Below are 23,532 nucleotides of genomic sequence, written 5' to 3'. Positions count from 1 at the left end.
GAAAACAATTCGTGTTTATCTATGTTAAGCACCTTGGATCTTAAGGTTGTTGGCCATTTTAATTCCACTTTCCATTCTCACACTAGCATATCCCCTCTACTGCTAAACTGAGGCTAGACACAGATTACAGAAACAGTACCTCGTGTTCCACTTCGGTGGTCTAAAATCCGACAGCAAGAACATTGATTTCTCTAACATTCCAGTAATGACTCCTTTCTATCCCTTTCTTTTTCCTTATCACACTGTCCCCCACCCTTTCAATCTGCCTATTACCCATCACATTCCTCCAACCAGTTCCCTTCCTCACCTCTATCCCTTTATTCCCTGTATCCCTGTTCTCTCCTATGAGGACCCATCTTCTATCAGCCCTTGTTACTTCCACATATTCCCAGCTAGCTTCTTGGATGATTCCCATTCTCCCTCCTTCCTCACCTGCTTATCATTCCCCTCACCTGGATCCATCTATTGCCAGTCAACCCCTGCTCCACACATTCCTCTGAACTTTTTGTATTGGCTATCCTCCCCTCTTTCTAGTCCTGATGAACGGTCAATGGAAAAATCCATTTCCGCTCATAGATGCTGCTTGAACTGCTGAGTTCCTCCAGCTCCACATTGGTCCAATCTCTCCTTATAGCTAATACGCTCCAATCCAGGCAGTATCCTGGTGAACCTTTTCTGCAATCCCTTCAAAGTCTCCACACCCTAGACTGTATGCAGGGCTCTAAATGTTGCCTCACCAAAGTTTTATGCAGCTACACCATGTCTTGCCAATTTTTATACTCAATGCCCTGATTGAAGAAGGCATACATGCTTTTCCACAATATTGAATTATGTTGGCACTTTCAGGGAGAAGTGCATCTCAAGATCTCTCTGCACGTCAATATTTGTATGTCTCCTGCATCTTCTGTATGCTACTTGCATTTGACATCTTCAAATACATTATTGCATTCTTGTTTGGATTAAATTCCATCTGCCATTTTGCTGTCCAAATTTGCAACTGATCTTTATCTGTGCCTTTGTTTAAGAAAGGATGTAGAGATGTATAATTAGTTATAGGCCAGTAAGGCCCAAGTCACGGTGGGGGGTGGGGGGAGAGCTATTGGAAAAGCATGATGGCCTGATTAGGAACAGGTAGCAGGGTTTTGTGCAGAGCAGGTTTTGCCTTGCAAGCTTAATTACGGTTTTTTGAGGAGGTGACAAAGGAGCTTGATGAGGGTAAAGCAATGGATGTTATCTAAATGGGCTTAAGTAAGGAATTTGTTAAGTTCCACATGGTAGACTTTGGGATTTGACACAGTGAATCAATAATTTCCTCACTAAAAAAAACGTATAAATAAAGCCAGTTCTGAAATCTGCAGACAAATCATCGGAAACTACATGTTGTCAGCACGGTCCACATCAGAAACTGGAAAAGGAAATGTGATTATGTACGATCATAAAGTACACTTAACGTGCCTATGTGGTAGAAGGTGATTACCCTTTTGTGCGCAACTTAAATTCCATTGTGCGCTTGTAGCAAAAGAAGTGTGTGAGTGCACACCTCAGAGGGAACATTGCTGCCCTGTGCTATTTTTTTATTACTAATTTTTTATTGCAACACCAACAAATTACATTCAATACAACCAATTGCCAATTACATTTTGACTGTTTAACCCAGCCACCCCCCAACCTTATCACCATCCCCCCTCCACCCCTCTCTCACCCCCATCCCTCTCCCCTCCACCAACCAACTGAATAGTATTGCATACACAGACAAAGCATTCCTATTTTAACAAAAGATCTTTTAAGTTAGATATCAAATTTGTCCACATTAAGATTGTGTTTGGTTGTGCATCATTTACTCTTGCTGATGAAAGTTCCAGGTAAGAAATGTCCAAAAAGCTCCGAAACCAGTGAGTATTTGAAATATCATGGGGAGGTTTCCAACGCTGGACTACAACCTTCTTAGCTGCAGTCAGGCCTGCCAGCCAGACTTTGTGTGTTTTTTTCCGTAAGGGAAAGGAGGGAGTCATCATTTAGAAGATGTTTCTAATTTATCTGTGTTGCTCATCTTCCGCTGGATCTGTTTTAAATTGGTGGTGGAGCTGCCTAGTGCTATTTTGTGTTTTATATCCTGTTGTGTCCTTTGGATATTCAAACAATTGGGAATTTGGGTGCAAAATGCACTTGAATGGATACTGCTAGAGTCGGAGACATACAAAGTTTGGGGAAGGACCTTTTCTGACCTGGCAGAAGCTCAGAAAGGGACAAAGGCAGAATGGTTTCAAAACACAAAGATCATTTTTTAAAAAAAATTGAGGCTTCTATATACACAAGGTGCAAATGAGTTTGAAACCAAGTAGAGGACAGTGGTTGTTGCAGGGGGAGGGAGAAGGGGACCATGAAGATTTACATTTGACCACAAGTGAACCCTGCTGTGCATTCTTAAGGAGATGTGGAGGAACACTGCACAGTTAACCATTATGATGGCTGGTAGGAAGAGAAATCTTTAATCCAGAGACCATCAATTGTAGATTGAGCTAAAAGCACTTCACTTCTACAGCGAACAGGAGGAAATGTATAAAATCACTAATGATGTGTGATTCAAGTGCTGCTCTATCAATCTTGATGTGAATATGAAAAATGCCGGAACTATTCAGCAAGTAAAGCTGCATCTTGCGGGAAGAGAAACGGTTAAAGTTTCAGGTTGAAGGCTCTTCATTAGAACTGAAATGTTAACTGTATTTCTTTGATAAAATCCCACCTGATCTACTGAGTATCTCCAGCATTTTCTAGTTATTTTTCAGTTGATGTATGTAAAAATACAGAAACACTAGGTTTATTTTGTTACAATTGTTCAGAGAACTGATGTGACCACATCAGGAGTACTGTTTACAATTTTGGCCCACTTATTTCAGTAAGGATATACATTTGGAGTCTATCAAAAAGATTTTCACTGGGCTTGTTATTGGTATGAGAGGGGGTTCCCTCATTAGTGGCTAAGGAAATTAGATGTGTATTCTTTAGAGTTTTAAAGAATTGTGGATGATCTTATTGAAACATGAGATTCATAGGGGGTTTGACAATAGATATTGAAATGTTCCTACAATCGATGATATCAGTTTACGGACTCCATCTCATTATCTCATGTTCTTGTTGTTTATTGCAATTTATTTATATTTCCATTTGCACAGTGTGTTGTCTTTTGAACTCTCATCGATCTTTCATTGATCCTGTTACAGTTACTATTCTATAGATTTGCTGAGTATGCCCACAGGAAGACAAATGGCAGGGTGACATATGTACTTTGTTAAAATTGACTTTGGACTTTGAGATGTTTCCACTTGAATGGGGGGACATAGTTTTAAATGGTTGCCTCCCAATCCACTAACAGATGTGGAGGAGATTTGCACAAAGGTGTCTCCAATGTTACAGTGCATCTTCCTGGGATTGGAGTGAGCCTCCTTAGTGTCACTTGGAGGAAAACCTGCTTCAGATCTTTGCGAAGTTGGTTGTGAATTGTGACCTATATCATGTAATCTGATGTAATTATGTTAAAGTCAACTGTTCATTATTTAAAAGACTTAAGCATGTTCGTCTTACTTAAAGACTTAAAAGAAAATTTTAGCCATTAATAATTTAAATATCTTGATTTTTACTAATTTTTTTTAAAATGCTGGACAAGTTGAGGCCAACTTACAGTGTCTATAGAAACTATTCACTTCCCTGACCCCTCCTTGGAAGTTATGTTATATTGTTTTACAACATTGAATCACAGTGGATTTAATTTGGCCTTTTTTTTTACACTGATCAACAGAAAAAGACTTTTTGTGTCAAAGTGAAAACAAATCTCTACACAGAGATCAAAATTAATTACAAATATAAAGCACAAAATAATTGATTGCATAAATATTCACTCCCTTCAAGGCAGTATTTAGTAGATGCACCTTTGGCAGCAATTACAGCCTTGAGTCTGTGTGGATAGGTTTCTATCAGCTTTGCACATCTGGACACTGCAATCAATTTTTCCCCCCATTCTACTTTACAAAACCACGCAAGCTCTGTCAGATTACATGAAGATTGTGAGTGAACAGCCCTTTTCAAGCCAGGCACAAATTCTCAATTGGATTGAAGTCTGAACTCTGACTTGGCTACTCCAGGACATTAGTTTTGTTTTTCAGGCATTCCTGTGTAGCTTTGGCTTTATGCTTGGCGTCACTGTCTTGCTGGAAAACAAATCTCCCAAATCGCAGTTCTCTTGCAGACTGCATCAGGTTTGCCTCCAGGATTTCCCTGTATTTTGCTGCATTCATTTACCTTCTACCTTCATAAGCCTTCCAGAGCCTGCTGCAGTGAAGCATTCTCACAGCATAATGTAGCCACCACCATGCTTCACAGTAGGGATGATGTGTGGTGTTTCCCTTGTGCCAAACATGGTGTTTAGTCTGATGGCCAAAAAGTTCAATTCTGGTTTCATCAGACTATAGAACCTCCTTCCAGCTGACTTCAGAGTCTCCCACATGCCTTCTGGCAAAATAAAGTTGAGATTTCATGAGAGTTGTTTTCAACAATTGCTTTCTCTTTGCCACTGTCCCATAAAGCTGTGACTGGTGAAGCACCCGGGCAACAGTTGTATGCGCAGTTTCTCCCATCTCAGCTACTAAAGCTTGTAATTCCTCCAAAGCTGTCGTAGGTCTCTTGATGGCCTCCTTCACTAGTCCCTTTCTTGCATGGTCACTCAGTTTTTGAGGACTACCTGCTCCAGGCAGATTTCCAGCTGTGCATATTCTTTCCATTTCTTGATGATTGACTTAACTGTAATCCAAGGGGTATTCAGTGACTTGGAAATGTTCTTGTATCCATCTCCCGTCTTGTGCTTTTCAATAACCCTTTCATGGAGTTGCTTGGATTGTTCTTTAACTTCATGGCATAGTTTTTGCCAGGATACTGACTCACCAGCAGTTGGATCTTCCAGATACAGGTGTATTTTTACTACAATCAATTGAGACTCCTTGAGCGCACACAGTGATCTGTATTTAATTATGTGACTTCTAAAACCAATTTGCTGCACCAGTGATGATTTGGTGTTTCACATTAAGGGTGGGGGTTGAATACTTATACAATCAATCATATTGTGTTTTATATTTGTAATTAACTTAGATCAATCTGTTTTCACTTTCACACGAGTCTTTTTCTGTTGATCAGCGTAAAAAAACAACACCCCAAATTAAATCCACTGTGAATACTTTTTATAGGTGCAGTAGGAATCCTTTTCTTGCAGTAAGATTTACTGCTGGTAAATATTAGCCTGATGAGTTCTGTTGATGTGTGTGTATTTTGATTTGCAAAGAAATTCAATCTTCTTTTCAGTATTTTATTCCTTATTTGATTTTTACTGATTTTGTTTATTGACAGATTTTGCATTCATGTCTGAATGTCAATACAATGCCCCACCTTAGGGACACAAGATGCTGAAAAAGTTGACTCAACGTTGGGAATTGCTCACCCACGCCTCGCACCTTCACCATCTTCCTCTCCCCACTGTTTGACCCACAGAGTCCTTCCAGGGGATTTTGTTGCTTTGTACAGCACCTTAAATTACTTCTGTTTTGTTTATTTATCTAATGACTTTCTTCTTTCATCCTATGTATTATGTTTCAATTTATTGTCCGCCTTTCTGCCTACCTTTTAAGTGTAACTTTTTCTCTTGGCTAGGCTTTTGCAACCTTGGCAGTATCCCAAATTGTAGATCTTGGCTGTTTCTTGTCAATGTTAGCCCAACTTGTACTCCACCCCTCTCCTATCCCCAGAATGAAATAGTTACTTATTCTTCCAACTGATTACTGGCACATTCTTAGATTGTATTTCCAGACATCCTAGCTATTTGTGACATCGCCCCTTCCACAGTTGTCAGTCCTGCAGAATTGTCCTGTTAACTTCAGAGGGGATAATCTCCTAAACACAGCTTTGGGCAGCTGAAGGAAAACCAGTTAAAGTAAAGTAAGCATGCTTTTGTTTCAATTGTAGATGCGAGAATATTGGAGGGAAACAATGTTAAGTGGGATGTTGAAATCTGCCTGAAAATGTCCAACTACTCTTGGCGTTTTTCTGACAGGTTTATGTCCTTTAAAGGTATCTAGTTAATGTTGTCTGAGGTGGTTTCATTCTTGGCATTCTTGATGGGACTTCTGTCAATGTGGTATCCTGTAACTTGTGTATTAGATATTCAGAACATGAGTGCTTGCTTATGTCTTTCTCTGTCTGATCCAGGGAATAAACAAGATATTGCAGACAAATATGTGAATAAGTAGTTAAATAAAAATGGGTGGGGGGGGGCGGAAGTATGAAAACCTGAACAGCTGCGATGTTGGGCACCGGTGTAGGATGGTCCTAGGGACTGCAAAATTGAGAAGTGCGAAACAGGTGGATCCAAACCATAGTCTGTTAAACCATGGCTGTAAAGCAATTGTGAATAACACTTTATAGAGTTTTATTATTTGGCACAGAATTAAAACCTGAGATATGTTTGTGCTGGTGTCATTGGAATGAATTGCTGGAAGACTAAATTGATCACCTCTAGCCATGTTTTTGTTGAAAGACTTTACTGGAATGGAAAATATAAATGCTTGTTATGACATTCATTCAGATGCTCTTAACTCATCTAAATGCTGAGCGATTTGTTCTATTAACAGTTGCTCCCTTACTAAGACAGTGATGGGCCAAAAACAATTAATGGACTTCTGTCAAATAATTTCACCAAATTAAAGAAAATATTGAGTGAATAAATGTCTCTGAAATCTAGTGCAAATGTGTCTGATGCTGCTAAATAATTAAATCTTAAGAGGTGCCTAAATGGTCAATATGAGATGAGTAAAGGGTATTTTGCAATCAGGAAGTATAAATACTAAATTTGTCAGAAAAGCATGAGGTAGGGTTGGTTATCTGATATTCTCTTGCTGTGTAAATTTGATAAAGAATTGTAATGGGAATAAAAATACGGTGATTTTCAGCATTATCAAAAAATACTTCAAATCTATGAAGGGTTTCAGCCCGAAAGATTAACTGTACTCTTTTCCTAGATGCTGCTCGGCCTGGCCTGCTGGTTTACTCCAGCATTTTGTGTGTCTGTGTGTTGCTCAGATTTCCAGCATCTGCAGATTTTTCTCTTGTTTGAAACCTATTAATAATCTGAGCACTTTTGAATGGACTGTGAAGCACTGATGTTACCAACACTTTATGTAGCAAAACAGACATGAAATTATGATGATATATTCAAAATTATTGCTTCAGTAAAGAGTCAAATGTAGCACAAAATAATTAAGTTTAGGACTTGAAAACTAATGAAGGATGAAGTACATCCATATTCATGTAAAAATAGAAATTTTTTCAAATAAAATTAGTTAACAGTAATTTCCAGTTTGATTTTATACATTAATTCAAAGTAGGGTTATACTTCGAGCTTATCGCTTAAGCGAGTGCTCTGTGTTAGTTCATTAACATGTGTTCAGTCAATAACAAATGCACACATACTGGGTGTGCATGAAATAACTCAGCCTCTGTTGTTTGAAACTATAAAAATAACAAACCACCTACCAATTTGGATCTTGATATTTACATATTAAAATCTTCTGCTTAAAAGTAAATAGATGAAATGCTGAATGTTAGTTCTTAACTTGTTAAAAATTAATTGCTATTCCTTTGTAAGATGCAAATTTCAAATCAACTAAATTCTGGGCACGATCCTTAATACCTTCAGCAATATTAGAGTCTAAGAATCTACGGCAAGGGAGCAGGCTTCTATGCCCAGACAATTCGAGTGCTCATTTGGACAATTCTTAGATGCTGCAAATCATTACATAAATGTAGGAAGAGCAAAAACCAAATTTTTGAGGCATAATGCTTGTGGTACATGATATACCTGCCTCAAAAACTAATTCATTTGCTGGACTTCAGGGATTTTTTTTGTGGAGCTAAGTTTTAAAATATGGAACTTGTCTTGTAATACAGAAAAGATCATATATGCTATTATTTTAAGATGAACTTTGGCTAGTTTTAACAACTTGTTTTGAATATTGGAACCAATCTGACAGTGTAGGATAGAGCTAATGTGCGAAGTTATTGAATAGATAATGAGAAAGCAATTTGTAGGAATTTGTATTTGCATTTCAGCCAACCAAAGTGGAGTCTTCCGTTTCTTTAATATCTTAGCTTGCTTAAAATATTTATATGTTGGTTGAACTGCTCCCTCTTTGGAAAAAATCTACATGAACAGACAAACACGTGGAACCGGCAACTTGTTTTACTGTTGAATCTTCCTTGTTTAATATTTTGTAAAATCAAACTTTTAAAACTGTTGAAATGTTCAAAAGCTGTTTGGCAGGAAGACTTCGACCATTGAGTGTGGACGGAAAATTTCCAAAGTGGAGCAAAGATATCAAGCTCTTCCTGTAAATTTTGTGAATTACAAATCTTTCCTTGCCTCTAGTTGATACAAAGTCAGCAAGCCTGAACCCTTCTAAGATAATGTGAAGAAGTGACCTTGGTCTCTGCTTCCTGTTTAGTTGTGTTGTGTGAGCATACTTGTGGCTCACATGTTTTCTTTCACTGGTGCCTGCCTGCAAAACATCATGTTTTTGCTGGAGCAATTTGGAGCAATTGGAATACATACCTTTGAAGATCTTTAATGCTGAAATTTATTTCAGTTTCCAAAGGGAGACCAATTTGTATTTGAGTTTGTGCAAATAATTAATATTCTCCTTTTTAAATTAAACTCCATCCAGAATTTGCTAGAGTCAGGACTCCCCCCACCCCACCCCCCACCACCTTCTCTCCCCTTCTTTTTTTTGAAAGGTATTCTGCAAGAAATCTTATTCCTTTATCTTAGATTTTCAGAGACCTCATAACAAACCTGTTCTCATGTTTCCTATTTGATTAGAATCATATTAATAAAATAGGATTTACTTAATGTGCATAGTTATTGAATAGATAACAATATAGCAATTTATAAGGAATGAACCCAAAATAGTGTTTGCATTTCAGTGAATCAAAGTGGAGTTTTACATTTCCTTACTATTGCCAGTAGCTTAATAATAACCTATATGCAGTATGTGAGGTCACCTTTACTGGAGTAAGATGTAACTACTTAATCTGACAAATTTACAATTTGGCATGCTTTGTAGAGTTGATGTACTTGAGAAAAATTTTTAATCTTGGGAGGCATCACCTTGTGCCCAGCCTCCTAAAGTCAATTGATACTCTTTGTGTTTGCCTTCCAGTCAATGTAATGCGTTATTTGTTTGCTCACATACCTTTTTTGGCAGAAGGATGTAATGTTACACCTATGCAGCATGTCTGATATTAAACAGCATTCCATTGGTCTGACTTTAAAAATTAACGTAACATTCAATGATGCTACTTTTTAAAACTTTAAAATAACCTTAAGAAAAGTTAGTATTTTATGTTGTTGCTTTAACAGTATTTTTGATTACCTTTAATTTGTACTAGTCCAACCTTATCCTCCTAATAAGTTTAAAAGTGTCCTGGTTATCAAACCTTCTGCCATTAGTAACATTTACCGTACTCTATTAAAACCCCTCAATTTGAACACTCTTAATTTTGTTCTCATGGTGTGCATTTGTTTGTCGTTGCATCCTCTCCCACCCCAGCATGAGAGAGTGGCAATCAATCATTGATGACATTAAGAAAATTTATATAAAATGCAATCTGTCCCATTATACTAATTAGAAATGCTTAGGTCCCCATGTGTCCCAAAGCACTTTAAGCCACTTACATACTTTAAGGAGTATTGTCATTGCTTTACATGTTCATTTGTAGAGGCTTTGACCTTACAACTGATCAATCTCTAACTGTGAATGCAGTATTCTTAAGGCAGGGGTTCCCAACCTTTTTTATGCCCTGGAACCTTGCTATGAGCCAAGTGGTCTGTGGAGCTCAGGTTGGGAATTCCTGTTGTAAGGCAATTTAGCAATAAATAGTCACTAGACAGCGTAATCCATGCTACCAATGAAAATGAAACATTGGGGCAAAAAAAAATGTTGGTCAATGTCAGATCCTTTTTATAACCTCACTTGCCATGACAAAAATAGTGATGGATTGCTTGAAATTGTTGAACATCTGACTACATCAAAACAGCCCATTCTTCAGGTTGATTTAATAATCTTAGACAATCACAAATTCAATCTTTTTTAAATTGACTTGAATTTGATTGAATTGTCACTTACTATTTATTTGCAGGGGAGAGCTTGAATGTGGTTGTAAATGGGATGCGATCTATTATTGGGTTTAGAAAAATCAATTACATTTACTATGTGGGAATCAATGCTTTGCGTGCAAGTCAGAAGATTGAAATAACTGAATGTCTGTGTTTTTTCTGACAGAAACCTACACCAGTAAGCGCTCAGACAATTGAGGAGATGGCTCACTCACCCTTGCCACATGGTTGGCAGTGCTACATGTCACCACAGGGTCGGAAGTACTATGTCAATACCTACACAAGTGGTAAGGCCCATGAACACGTACATTAATGGTTTAAGAGTTTCTAGGAATTTCAGTGGAGCTTGAAACAGTTTTCAGTCCAATGTTGATAGTTAATTGTCTCTGCACTGCATTTATCCATTCTCCTCCATGGAAGTTTTAATGTTCTATTTTTACATATTTCCATTATACTTTAAGTAAACACCTGAAATGAAAAATTGTGATATTTTGAATCCTGTTCTGCCAGAAATCATCTTGCTTTTTGCAAGGGCAAAAATATCTCATCTTTGCAGTGATGTCCTTTAAGTAACTGATTGAAACTAATATCTGGAGTGTTTTAAAATGATTGAAATAATTGTAAGGTCTATCATTAATGATCATAAAATATAAATCTTTTTTTCCAAAGAACCAGTGCTGTATGAGCACAGTTAACAAGTGTCCAACACCCAGCTGGTGAGAATTTCTGGCAATTGACCAGTTGGATAATTTCTAATTTAATTTGTCTTTGTATTTATTTAATCTAATCCAACTGCTAACTGACCTCAACTTGCAGCTGAGTGAGGCCCCTAGATGCAGATAACTAAACAGAATCCAAATACATCCTTCATTTGATTATGATTGTGTATTTGATACTTATGTTCAATGATGAACCAATATTTCTTGGAATTTTACACCTATGGTCATAATCTACTGCAGTCGCTTAACTAGTGTCTCTATCTCTTTGTCTTTGGGTGGTACAAAATTGTATTGGTCCATACACTTGTGCCAATCAAGAGAATGCTTGTGGCAGTTTTTAAATATGTTATAAAACCTTTCATTGTTATCTGAAAAGTTTGGTTCTGTCTCAAATAGGTTTTAATTTAAATCCTGCTGTAGGGCCTGTTGGTCTGTAATTGCAAATTATGTTCTTCTGGGAAATATGACCCCAAGTTCACCAACTTAATGTTTTCTTCAGGCACTTTGTAAACCACAATCATGGGTGGATTTGTAGTTTATAACTGAGCTTTTGGCTGAGTTTCAGGAATGAGTTATCTACATTTACTTCAATCTAAAGGAAGTGTTTAGTCTGTAGATCATAAAAAGGTTTCACAGACTAATACTTTGGAAGTTCCAATGTTGAGTCTGCTTGACAAGGTATTGCATTATATTGTAAATCCATGTCAACTGCTCTCTTCTATCATTAACACATAACTTTTAGAAACATCAAGATGAACAAAAGAACATATGGAATTTGGGTTGGAATAGACCTTCTCCTGGTCTGTTGAAATTTGGCTTCTTCAGGTTAAAGACCAACTCAGTCCTCAGCAAAATAAAATCATGAAATTGGCCAAAATCCAAATTGAGAGGATGGTGGGGTGCGTTGCATTCAGAAGGATGCCAGCACTTTTAAGTGGACTCTCACACCACCCCTCCCAAAGCAGACAGGTGTGCAGTTCATTAGCTCACAAGGCCAGCGGAGATCATCCTCCTCTTGGTAAATGGGCAATAGAGATACTTACCCGTTTGCCTGTCATATTTCTTACAAACAGTGTTTCATTCTGCTGCAATGAACGCACACTGGAGGAACCCCGCAAGTCAGGCAGCACCTACGGAGAGGAATAAACAGTCAACGTTTTGGGCCAAGACCCTTCTTCATTCTGCTGACTCTCAGTGAGAAGTCATCAAAGGGTTCTGGAAATGTTACCATTGGAATATTCTTCCTATGAGCCTCAGTAACCTATAGATTGAGTGAGAGGAAATTTTTTTTAATGAAATGTTTGATGATTAAAAGGAGCCACCACATGGTTGTGGTGATTGGCTGCATTCAGCAGTGTTGTCACACTTCATTGCCTGAATTACCACCTACTTGCCCATTGAAATCATAGCTATTTTTTTCAGAAATTCAGGGCCTGGGTGACCTCTCTAAGTAACAGTGAGGTGCACACTGAGAGACATGGTGGAGATGTGTGATAAGCAAATTGAGAGCTAAAATGGTGTTGACCAATGAAGCCCAGAGATGAGTCTACCTGAAGGATTTTCCATAGAACATCAGATATTTGTAATGGCTGTGGAGAATCTGAGTCAGTGAACTCCGGCATGTACTCCATAATGTCAATGCGTGCAGAGTGGCCAGCGTACCTGGACAGGTTTTCAGGGACTGCACTGACGAACTGGTGGAAGTTCTGATGTGTATGTACAAAGTCTTACTGTCCCAGGCTAAGGTTCCAACATGTTTCAAAGCAGGAACCATCATTCTCATCACAAGACATCGGTAGCAAAATGTTCTAATGACAACAGACTGGTGGCACTCACTCCCATAGTTGCCAAGTGCTTGGAAAAGTTGGTCATGTCCCAAATCAAGGACATAATCCTGGCTACCTTAGACCAGTCACAAACAAGAGAAAATCTGCAGATGCTGGAAATCTGAGCAACACACACAAAATGCTGGAGGAACTCATCAGGCCAGGCAGCACCTAGGAAAAAAGTACAGGTGATATTTCAGGCCAAAACCCTTTGGCTAGATTCTGCCCGGCCTGCTGAGTTCCTTCACATTTTGTGTGTGTTACCTTAGACCACCACCAGTTTGCCTACAAGGCCAATAGATCAACTGAAGACGCCATTTTATCTTGGAGCACCTGGAGCACAAAGACACCCAAGTCGGGATGGTTTTCATTGATTACAACTTGGCCTTTAACACCATACTACCGAACAAGCTGTCTGTCAAGATCCAGAATCTAGTTCTCAGCATATCAATCTGAAATTGGATCCTGGTCTTCCTCTCTAATTGTACCCAGACAGTGAAACTAGACAAGTGCACTTCAACGCACCTCCCTCCCCTCGCAACTCAGAACACTAGTGCCTGCAAGGGACTGAGCCCACTTCTGTACTCTCTTTTCATCTCTGACTGCACTCACTTGATCCCAACAACCATGAAACTGCATATGGAGAGGAGGTGCTAAAGCTATCCAATTAGTGTCAGAACCAAACCTATCAGTTATCACCAGACAAAAGAAATCATAATTCACTACTGGAAGGCAAGGTGTCCTGATCAAGCCCCACTATTTATGAATGGTGAGGTATGGAAAGGGTTTACCATTTCAAGTTCTTGGGGATGATCATCAACGAGGAGCTCTCTTGGTCTGTCAACACAACCTTGATAGTAGGGAAGGCACAAAAGTGACTATACTACCTGAGGTGCTTAAGGAGACTAATCTGCCCCAAAAATTGCTGACCAACTTTTATCGATGTGCAATAGAGAACATAGGAACATCTGGGATGACAGTGCAGTATTCTAGCTGCAGCAAAACAGATCACAGAGCACCCCGACGGGTGATTAAGATGGCTCAGCACATCATTGGGACAACTATGGGACTTGGAGACAATCTACAACTCTCGATACTAACAGCATTCTCATAACATCATTAAAAACCCATCTTATCCCGGACACTCTGTCCAATATCATGCCATCTGGCAGGAGATGCAGAAACACCTTGGCCAGACAGTAAGACTGAACAACTTCTTCCCGAGGGCTATTGTTCAGCTGAATAATGCTACACCCTGGCTTGCCAATGACCTTGTGTTGTGGACTATCAAAGTTACTTATTGTATGTAAATAAGGAATTAATTTTTTAATTAAGCCATGCTGCATACATTGTAAATATCTGTTTTGCATGGACTGGAGTAGCATTGCAATCCCCTTGTCTTGAGTAATGCCAATAAAGTTCTGTTCTATTGTAAATATATTATTCATTAGAGAGGTTCAAGTAAGATCTTTGAAACAGTCTAGGTAGTGACATTTTTTGCGCTGGGCATGTTTTATGCCTCACTTGCCTTTCTAGAGGGGCCAGCCATGGCCTTTAGAACTCTTCTAGTAACAACTGGTGCAACTACTGAATGGGTATCTCAGAAACTAAATATTGGAAGAAACCATTAGCTCTAATGCACTCTGTAGTCTGTGGAACCTTTTTGACAAGTCTCATTTCTCATACTTCTCTCATCATCTTGAAGGGCATCATTTGGCTCATCAATTCTATGGTGAAAATATCAGTGTCATGTCTCCAATTATTTTGCAGTATATATTCTCTCTCACATGCCCACAACTCCCCACTAATTTTCCAGCCACCCTACTTCATTTAGGCCAATCTACAGCAGCGAATTAAACTATCAGCATATTTTTGGAGTGTGGGCAGAAATCAAATCATGCAGTAATGAGGAGAACATGTATATTTCATAAACTCGGCACCCAGAGGTCAGGAGTGAACATGGATTGCCCAAGCCTGCAATCATTTCTGCAGTTACTCAGTGAAATCTCCCAATGTCAGCAGAGTGTCTGTTTAAATAGTAAGAAAAGGTACAAACTAGCACAATGTGTTCCTAGTTTCCATGGGGATTGGAGTTTCCTAATGCAACTTGTGTTTGTGTGGCAACTGAAAGTTAGTGACGTCATGTACTGTACAGCTGGTAAATGAAGGAAGTTTGAGGCTGTCTGGATCGACCCAGAAATAGTCTGTTTTGGGTAAAGCCAAAATCTGTTCACTTTGCACATAAAATAAAATGCAAACTGCGCAATCCTGTTTGTGCTTGTATGTGCTGTGTTTTATACCACAAATCTGTGTCAAATCGTTGCCCTGTCTCACGTTCTGAGGTAACAGCACGGGAGCAGTCTCTTTGTCTCACTGTGCCTGTGCCACTCTAATCCTGTCCATATCCCTCTAATCCACGCTTTGTCCGCTCACCAGCACAGGCACAAGCTGGGGAATCTGCGGAATTTATTGCCATAGAGCACTGTGGATGTCAATTCATTGGGTGTATTTATGGCTGCATCACTGCCTGGTATGAGGGGAAGAGGCCACTGCGTAGGATCGAAAGAAGCTGCGGAAAGTTGTGAACTCAGTCAGCTCCATCATGGGCACTAGCCTCCAAAGCATCCAGGACATCTTCAAGGAGCGATGCCTCTAAAAGGCGGCATCCATCGTTAAAGACCCCCATCACCCAGGACATGCCCTCTTCTCATTGCTACCTTCAGGGAAGAGGTACAGAAGCCTGAAGACACACACTGTGAATTACAGTTTTAAAAATATATAAATATATTTGCTGTAATTCAGTTTCACTATTATGTACTGTTGCCACATAAATACCAATTTCACGACATTTGCTGGTGATATTAAATCTAATTCCGTGAAGTGAATAGAGGTTAAGGGTTTTGGGAAGAACACAGGAGAATGGAACTGGAAAACAACATGAGCTATGAATGAATGGTGGTGAGACTTAATGGGTTGAATAGCCTGATTTTATTCTTATGGTCTTGTGTAGGAAACAGGTTAAAAAAAAGACTGATTTAAATCTTTGCCTGAACAGTGCAGTGGAGCTTAGAATTGCCTTGTCTCAAATGAGTGGGTCATTAACCTGATGATCGGACTCCTGGGCCTTTGCAAGCAAAGGCATTATGCTACCTTCAAAAGACTGTGGAATGACTACAGTCTTCAGCTTGTATGCAAATGGAAAATGAGCAAACTTTGTGGCAAAGAAAACGGGGAACTCGTACCCTAATGTGAACAGTTTCCCCAAAAATGGGATACAACAGGAAACCGTAGAGCATCACAGTCGTGACCTTGGAACTTACTCTGACTGTGCAAATCTAATTTACGTTAATGCTTCATCTGTTCCCTCTCATTTGGAAACATTATAAATTGGTTGACAAATCTCAATGATCAACTTAACTTTGTCAACACCAATGATAGATTTCCTAAATTATAGCAGTTTTCTTGTTTTGTTGGAATTCCATCTGTTGTATAACCCTGGCTGAGCTCAATGTTCCTTATTATTTCATTTGCTATGGGTGTTGGCTTGCATCCAGCCTCTGATGACAATGCTTTAAAAAAAAGCCTTTATTGTTTTGAATCGCTCTCTTTGTTAGGTACAGTCAGCCGTTAGTGGTACTGCTGGTACTTAGCTAAGATATGCCACCACCATCTCTGAAGCTAAGCACACATTCATTTCTGGCTGTTTGCCTTTAAAGATGCTGATGATTTTATTTTGCTTGGTCTTTTGTTTGGTTCCAAACACTCATCGGCGTGTGCTGCATTGATTGTAATTCTCAGGGAAAGCTATCCCTTCTCCTTTTCTTTCTGGGCAATTTTATTCCTTTGCAGCAGTCAGCTGTGCAGCAAGAGCAAACAGAGAAATTCTACTGGATTTGTTTGGAATCATATGAGGGTCTTGCAAAAATTATTATCTACTACACTATCTTCCCAACAATTGAAGGAAGGGGGAAGGGGAAAAAAGGGAGTTGTAATCTCATCTCACCACTAAACACTTAAGTAATCACTTTTACCATATTCAAGGTTGTGAGAGAATTTTGGATTGGAGTGGTATTAAGGATGATGTAACTCAGGCAGCAAAACTGAGCCAATACGCATGTTCAGATTACCCAACTGAATGGCTTTTTGGGGGAGAGGGGGAGTTTACATCTATTCCTCCTATTTTTCATGTGTTACCTTATGACGTTGGTGATAAACTTGAAAATATGGCTTGTGAATTGGCACAAAATCCATAATGATGTTTCTGGAATGGGTTATGTGTGCTAGTGAAATAGTAAGGCAGTGACTTTCTCAGTGCAACCATTTCTGTGTTAAGATGGAGGTCAAAAAACACAGCCACTCAGCAAGAGGAGCAGTAAAAGGCTGAAGGATAAAGGGGAATAAAACTTCAGAAATGTAATTTCCTGTATGTGTTTGAGGATCCAGTGCCATTGGAAGGGTAGAGCTAACTAATTGAACAAAATTTTATATTTCTGTACAGACAGCAGGAGTGAAGCTCTTATAGGAAAGAATAGAGCCCCATGCAGAATTCCAAATTTGGGGAATGGAGAAGTGTCTGAGGACTCTGGAGATACCTTAAGTATTCCTTCGTCTTGTTGCTAATTGTGCTATGAAGAAAATATATTTCATAGTACAGTAAGCCAGATGATGGGGGCTTATTTTAATTTCTAAAATAGGAATTTGAATGTGCAAATGGTCAATAGTTACTCCCGGTTAGTTACTCATTATTTGTGATTTGTTTTTTGCATGGCTTGAAGCAGGCAGTGACATTTTTAACAAAACAGATGGACAATTCGTTTAAATATTGTTAAGATGTTGAGGGCATTCATGTTTTGAATGACATAATATTATCATTATTGTTAATATTGAGGAAATGAGGCCATGTAGGCAGAATATCAATTCAGTTGGTACAACAATGCAAAGATTCCTATTTTCACGTCATTTCTGAATTGTCTTCTTTCTTTTACTTAACTTTTAGCAAGACGTAATGTCTTAAATATTATTTCTGCAGCCAATGATCTCTTATTTGAGTTGTTCTGAGCAGATGTGAAAGGATATATGGTCAGTCTTGATGTGCAATGATTTCTGCACTCTGATCTACATTTGCAGACTAGAGATGAAAATGTATTGTACTGTTAGCCAGGTTTCAGTTCATTCCCGAAGAACAAGCGATGCACCAACACTAAAGTATTTGCATGCCTTCCACTTAGTGACTTAACCTAAAAAGTAGTAGTATGGTAGGGACACTCAAACCTCTGGCATGTGGGAAATCCAAGATATTTTCTGTACCTGGGGCAACTACCTGCAGAAGAGGAAACTTCAGCTGAGGTTGGCTGAGCTCTGGAGTTTAGAGTTCTGTTTGTGAGGATGGGCTTTTTTTTGGTAAAAGTTCACCACAAAGGACAAGGTGGTGTACAAATTGAAAGATCTTTTAAGGTGACAGTGTTGGGTAGATAATGTGGTTAAGGAGGCTTGGGAGATTCCAGTCTTCATAGTCAAGGCATTGAATACACAAACAGGAAAGTTATCCTCCATGTTTATAAAACATTGGTCAGACCTTAGCTGGAGTACCTTGAGCAGTTCTGGACACCGCAAAATAGGAACAATGAGCTGGAGAAAGTGCTGAGGATATTGACTGGGCTGGAGCACTTCATTTTTATGGAGAGACTGGAGAACGTGGGTCTACTTTCCCTGGATCAGAGAAAGTTGAGGTATGTAAAATTGAGAGGTCTCCAGGAAACTATTCCTCCTATACAGTAAGGGGTAGATAAAACTAGAGGATACAGATTTGGATAAAAGGAGGAGACTTAGAGGGGATGAGAGGGGGACCTTTTCACAGAGTGATGGATCCCTGAAATACACTGCCTAAAAGAAGGGTGGGAGCAGTCAGTAACAGCATTTAGGAAGTATCTGGATCAGCTTGTGAATTGTTTAGGCTGAGAAGGCTGGGGCTGAGTGCTAGAGTTAGGGTTAATACAAATGGGTTAGGTGCCTACTAGTCAAGGTTGATGTGTTGAGCTGAATGGCCTGTTTTCAAGGTGCATGATTCTGAAGGTGCATGTGAGAGGGAATGCATATGACTTTCAGGGAGACATATTAAGAACAAAAGCACGAGGAATTCTGCAGATGCTGGAAATTCAAACAACACACATCAAAGTTGCTGGCGAACGCAGCAGGCCAGGCAGCATCTCTAGGAAGAGGTACAGTTGACGTTTCAGGCCGAGACCCTTCATCAGGACTGACGAAGGGTCTCGGCCTGAAACGTCAACTGTACCTCTTCCTAGAGATGCTGCCTAGCCTGCTGCATTCACCAGCAACTTTGATATTAAGAACAAAGTAGTTTTCTAGCCCAATATTTGGCTCTTGGGAAGAACAGCCAGGGCCAACAACATAACACCTTGGTGGTTCAGTTAGGTACTTCGTGTTTGAGGAGCAGGAAATTTCCCTTGCAAAGGTGACTTTGAAGCATTTAATTGCATATAAAACTGGACAAAGGGTGGGGACTGGTGACATTATTGGTCAAGAAAGTTTTACAACTGTGAGAGGAAGCTCTGTGTTGGATGGGTTGTGAAATGAAATTATATGCCTTGGAGCATTCACCTATTGTGTTTTGAATGCGTATAGGCCCCTGAACAGTCCGAGATGAATTGAAGTGTAAACTTGCTGCAAGTGCAAAATCCATAGTGTGTATTGTGGACTATTTTATATATGATAATCAGGTTTATTGTCACTGACATAAGTCATGAAATTTGTTGTTTTGTGGCAGTAGTAAATTGCAGACATAACAGATCACTAGAAGTTACAATAATAAAGAAGTACAAGAGGAGGGTAGTGTGGTAGTGTTCATGAGTTCATGGACCATTCAGAAATCTGATGGTAGAAGGGCAAAAACAAACTCTTCCTGTTGAGTGTTTGTCTTCAGGCTCTGATACCTCCTCCCTCGTCCTTCATGGTAGTGATGTGAAGAGGGCATGTCCCAGCTAGTGAGGGTCCTTCATGATGGCTGTTTACCTTCTTGAGTTACCACCTTTTAAAGATACCCTCAGTGATAGGGAAGCTTGTGCCTGTGATGGATTGGCTGAGGCTACAACCTTCTGAAGCCTCTCATGATCCTGTGTATTGGCTGCTTTATACCAGATGGTGATGCAGCCAGTCAGAATACTCTCCATTGTGCATTTTGGTCTTTAGTGTCATATCAACTGACCTCAAACTCCTAATAATTTGAAGAATATAATAAATTCAAAGGTAATTTTTAAGTATATTAAAGGGAATACTATCACTAAGAAAGAGGAGGACCAGTTGGGCATCAAAAGGATAACGTGTGAGTAGAGGTGAAGAATGTAGATTGAATTATTAGTTGGTCTTTTGGAGCTACCTTACACAAGCGTTGCCATTGTATGGAATACAAATATTGGATGGAATGAAAACAGTGAATAAATATGAAAGAGTTGAGCATAAATGAAACAAAGCAAATTGCACAGAATTTGATTATTTTATTCATTCTAGGCAAAATAGAGGTGCTAAGGAATTGTCAGTATTGTAGCTTGTTGTTATACAAGGAAGGGAGGGGTAAACAAAATAATTGTGGGCCAAATAGTTTAACCTGGGAAATAAGCAAATTATTGGAATTCTTTCCAAGGGGCAATATAAAACAATTCAGTACAACAGATCAATCAAGGGCAGTTAGCGTGGATTTGTTAGGAGAATGTTGAATAACAAAACTTGATTGGGGAGAATTAATTGAAAGCATTATGGTTGAGTCTACATAGTAGGCTGTCAAAAAGCTAATGTGCATATGTCCCAAAGGAGAGTGGAACCACAGTTGGCTCAGTAATTGGAAGCCGAGGATAATGATTGATGTCTTTTGTGATTGGAAGCTTTGTCAGTGAGATTCCTCGAGTCCCTGCTTTCAGTCCCTTGAATTTTATTATGGTATGTCAAATGATGAAAGTTTGCAGGTTATACAAAAATTGGTCATGTGGTTAAGAGGAAGGAGGAAAAGAATTTTTGACTTCAGGAAAGAAAAGGGGACCTTTACATGTCCAGAAATCTTTAAGCTAAACAACTAAATTAGGTGTTTTTAAACAAAAACATTAGACATGGTATCAATCAGACGGGATCATCAAGCCTGTCTGCACCAAGCTACCGTGTTGAAGAATGGCAGAGTGCACATAGACCGTCTTTCTTGGTAGTAAACACTAAACAAGAATGAGATGCCTAGTCTTACAGTTGCTCATGTATAATTTTTGTGCTGTAAATAACATTTCCTGCCTTGGCTTTTTTGAAGGTGTTTGGACAAAATGCAAAATGCCTGGAAGAATTTGTCTCTCGAATTGCATCACGTCCTATTCATTACCTTGACCCTTTTGATGTTTCTTCTAATGCTCTACGCCCTTCACGTCAGTGTGGTTGTCAACCCTGGACCTATTACTCATTATGTGACTTAATTGTCTCCAATCAATGTAGAAGACACCACGTTTGTATAGTGTTATGATTTTCCACTATTTGTTACTTCTGTGTTTTGGAAATTGATCATTAATTCCTGGCTATTACAGCTTCAGTCAGATGGATTGGCAACCCTCTGCATCTGCATTTGGAGTTGCAAATGGCTTAGCAAATAGACTGTCCCAACCCTCACTTATTAACTAACAATGAAATGCGTCTCCAGCAAGAAATGCAGCAGCTTCTTGTCATTTGAATCTTACCTAGGGCAAAAGTATCAATTTTTGATTAAATTCTGGAAAGGTAAGTTACTACTTTGAAGTTTTATAAAAGAATGACTTTCTGACAGAACATAGTTTTGGCTGGAAGCCAATCTTTTTTTGTTCCTCAACTGTCAGTTTCACATCTATAAATGAATAAGAAATCCATATTGACATCATCTTGGGCATCCTTTTTGCACGTGTTTAACTTTAGAAATGAAACTTCAGTAAGATGACAACAGTACGCTTTCAGACATCAATAATATTTGGCTAACAATGGTTACACCGAAGTAGATTCTGCCTTCAATCATTTATTTCAAGCAACTTAAAATTGCCCTGATATCTGAAAATCTCAACAGCATCTGTTGTCCTAAGTGTGAAACATCATTGTTGGAGATAATAGCATGTACCTTTTAAATAAAAAAATGTGTAGGGTAGTGATTTTATTTTCAGAGTATTTGAAGTAGCTATTGTTGCTTTTCATTGAGGAGAGTGATGTTATATGCCCTTTTAGGGCTGGAACTATTTGCAAACATGAAATTAGCTGAGCAGATTTCTCTCAGTGTTACTGTCCAATCAAAAGCAATATTTTGTATGTGGGTTCTAACAACAAGCTATAAATGGATTGTTTCCCAAGAATATTCCCATTTTATGAAGTTATTTGACAGATGTTCTACATTTTTAAAGCTGGTGCTGTCGTGAATCTGAAAGTGAATAAAGATGTTGATGAGCAAAAATTGGCAAGAGATAAAATTCTTCAGCACTGCTGTAAATATTTAAAGCTCATGAATACTTTGGAGTGGTTGATGAAAGAGCCAACAGAGGCTTTACTTTCTGAGGCTTTTTTTCAGAGGCGCATGGACTCCAGACTCCAAGGATCGTAAAGTCGGGCCTGAGTTACCATCTGTCCAACTTTCAAGGCACGATTTGGAGAAGGAAAGTGGGACAATGCTACTAGCAAGCACAAGCTGATCTGGGGCAAATTTCATTGGAAGTGAACCTTCTATTAACCTTGGATTGAATGCATCATTCCTCTGTCTAAGGGGTCTAATCATTAGTTACTTGGAGTATTTAAGTTTACATATTTTGGCTTATTGTTACTATTGTTTACTTAAGGTAGGGCTATATAACATGGAAACAGGCCCTTCGGCCCTACTCATCCATGCTGACTAAGTAAACAAATTGAGGTATTTCCATTTTTCGGCATTGCTCTAAGTTTTTCCCATCCATGAACCTGTCCAAATGAATGTTTTAAACATCATTATAGTACCCATCTCTAACACTTCCTCTGGCACCTCTTTCCATATACACATCGCGCACAGTGTGGAAAAACTTCCCTCTCAGATCCCTGTTTAATTTTTCCCCCTCTCTCTAACCCTGACCCAAACCTGGCCTTAGTCTTTTTTAGCTCCAAACTAAAGCAAATACAAAGTGCTATTGCGTATAATGGTACGTATCAAAGTAATTGTGGTTTTATAGCTGACTGGTGCCACTAATTTTGACCTTTTCATTTAATTGATGTTAATCAACAATTTCCCTCATTATTTTGTGAGAATTGTTTCACTGGAGGTTTGAAACGCATTGGATGACCTCCGTTAAGCATTTTAGTGTCTGTGGTGTCCTTCGGTAGGTTCTGCAAATGCTATTACTCAGATTAGACATGGCTAACAACAGAACATTCTTTGTTTGAGGTAGCTATTCTTAAAATGAACAACAGTGTCTGATACAAGATCATGTCACATGGTACATTCTGTTCCTACCAGTGCACTTCCAGTTGCAAAACAATGTTCTATTAGGAAAAACCCTTCTACTTTGTTGATGATGGATCACTTGGTCACTTTTTGTTTCTTTCCTTCAGCTGAGAATATTCTACCCTGTCTGTAAGCTACTTGTTCTTTGCCAGCTGCTCTAAGCTGTAGGTTCAAAGATAATGATGGGAAATTCCTGTGGAATCTCTTCCTGCCATAGATCAGAAAGACTCTTCAGAAAAACTGCCTCTTTGGATTTTTATGTAAAGTAATTATGAATATCACTGGATGCTGCAGTGTTTTGGATAA

General features: G+C 38.9%; 1 protein-coding gene across 3 annotated transcripts in view; it reads left to right on the top strand.

Annotated features, from left to right (window-relative positions):
- Positions 1–23,532, top strand: part of gas7b (growth arrest-specific 7b) — a 526,445-nt gene that overhangs the window by 225,170 nt on the left and 277,743 nt on the right. For 2 of the 3 annotated variants that reach the window (XM_063074230.1, XM_063074232.1), the window contains exon 2: positions 10,377–10,497. In XM_063074230.1, coding sequence (XP_062930300.1) covers positions 10,377–10,497 — 121 coding nt within the window. Of the gene's footprint in view, positions 1–5,878; positions 5,980–10,376; positions 10,498–23,532 lie in introns of those variants that run through there. The other variant, XM_063074231.1, reaches the window with a different exon arrangement.

The sequence above is a fragment of the Mobula hypostoma genome, chromosome 22, assembly GCF_963921235.1.
Source record: "Mobula hypostoma chromosome 22, sMobHyp1.1, whole genome shotgun sequence".
In the NCBI taxonomy this organism is placed as follows: domain Eukaryota; kingdom Metazoa; phylum Chordata; class Chondrichthyes; order Myliobatiformes; family Myliobatidae; genus Mobula; species Mobula hypostoma.
This window is presented reverse-complemented; position numbering and strand designations above follow the sequence as displayed.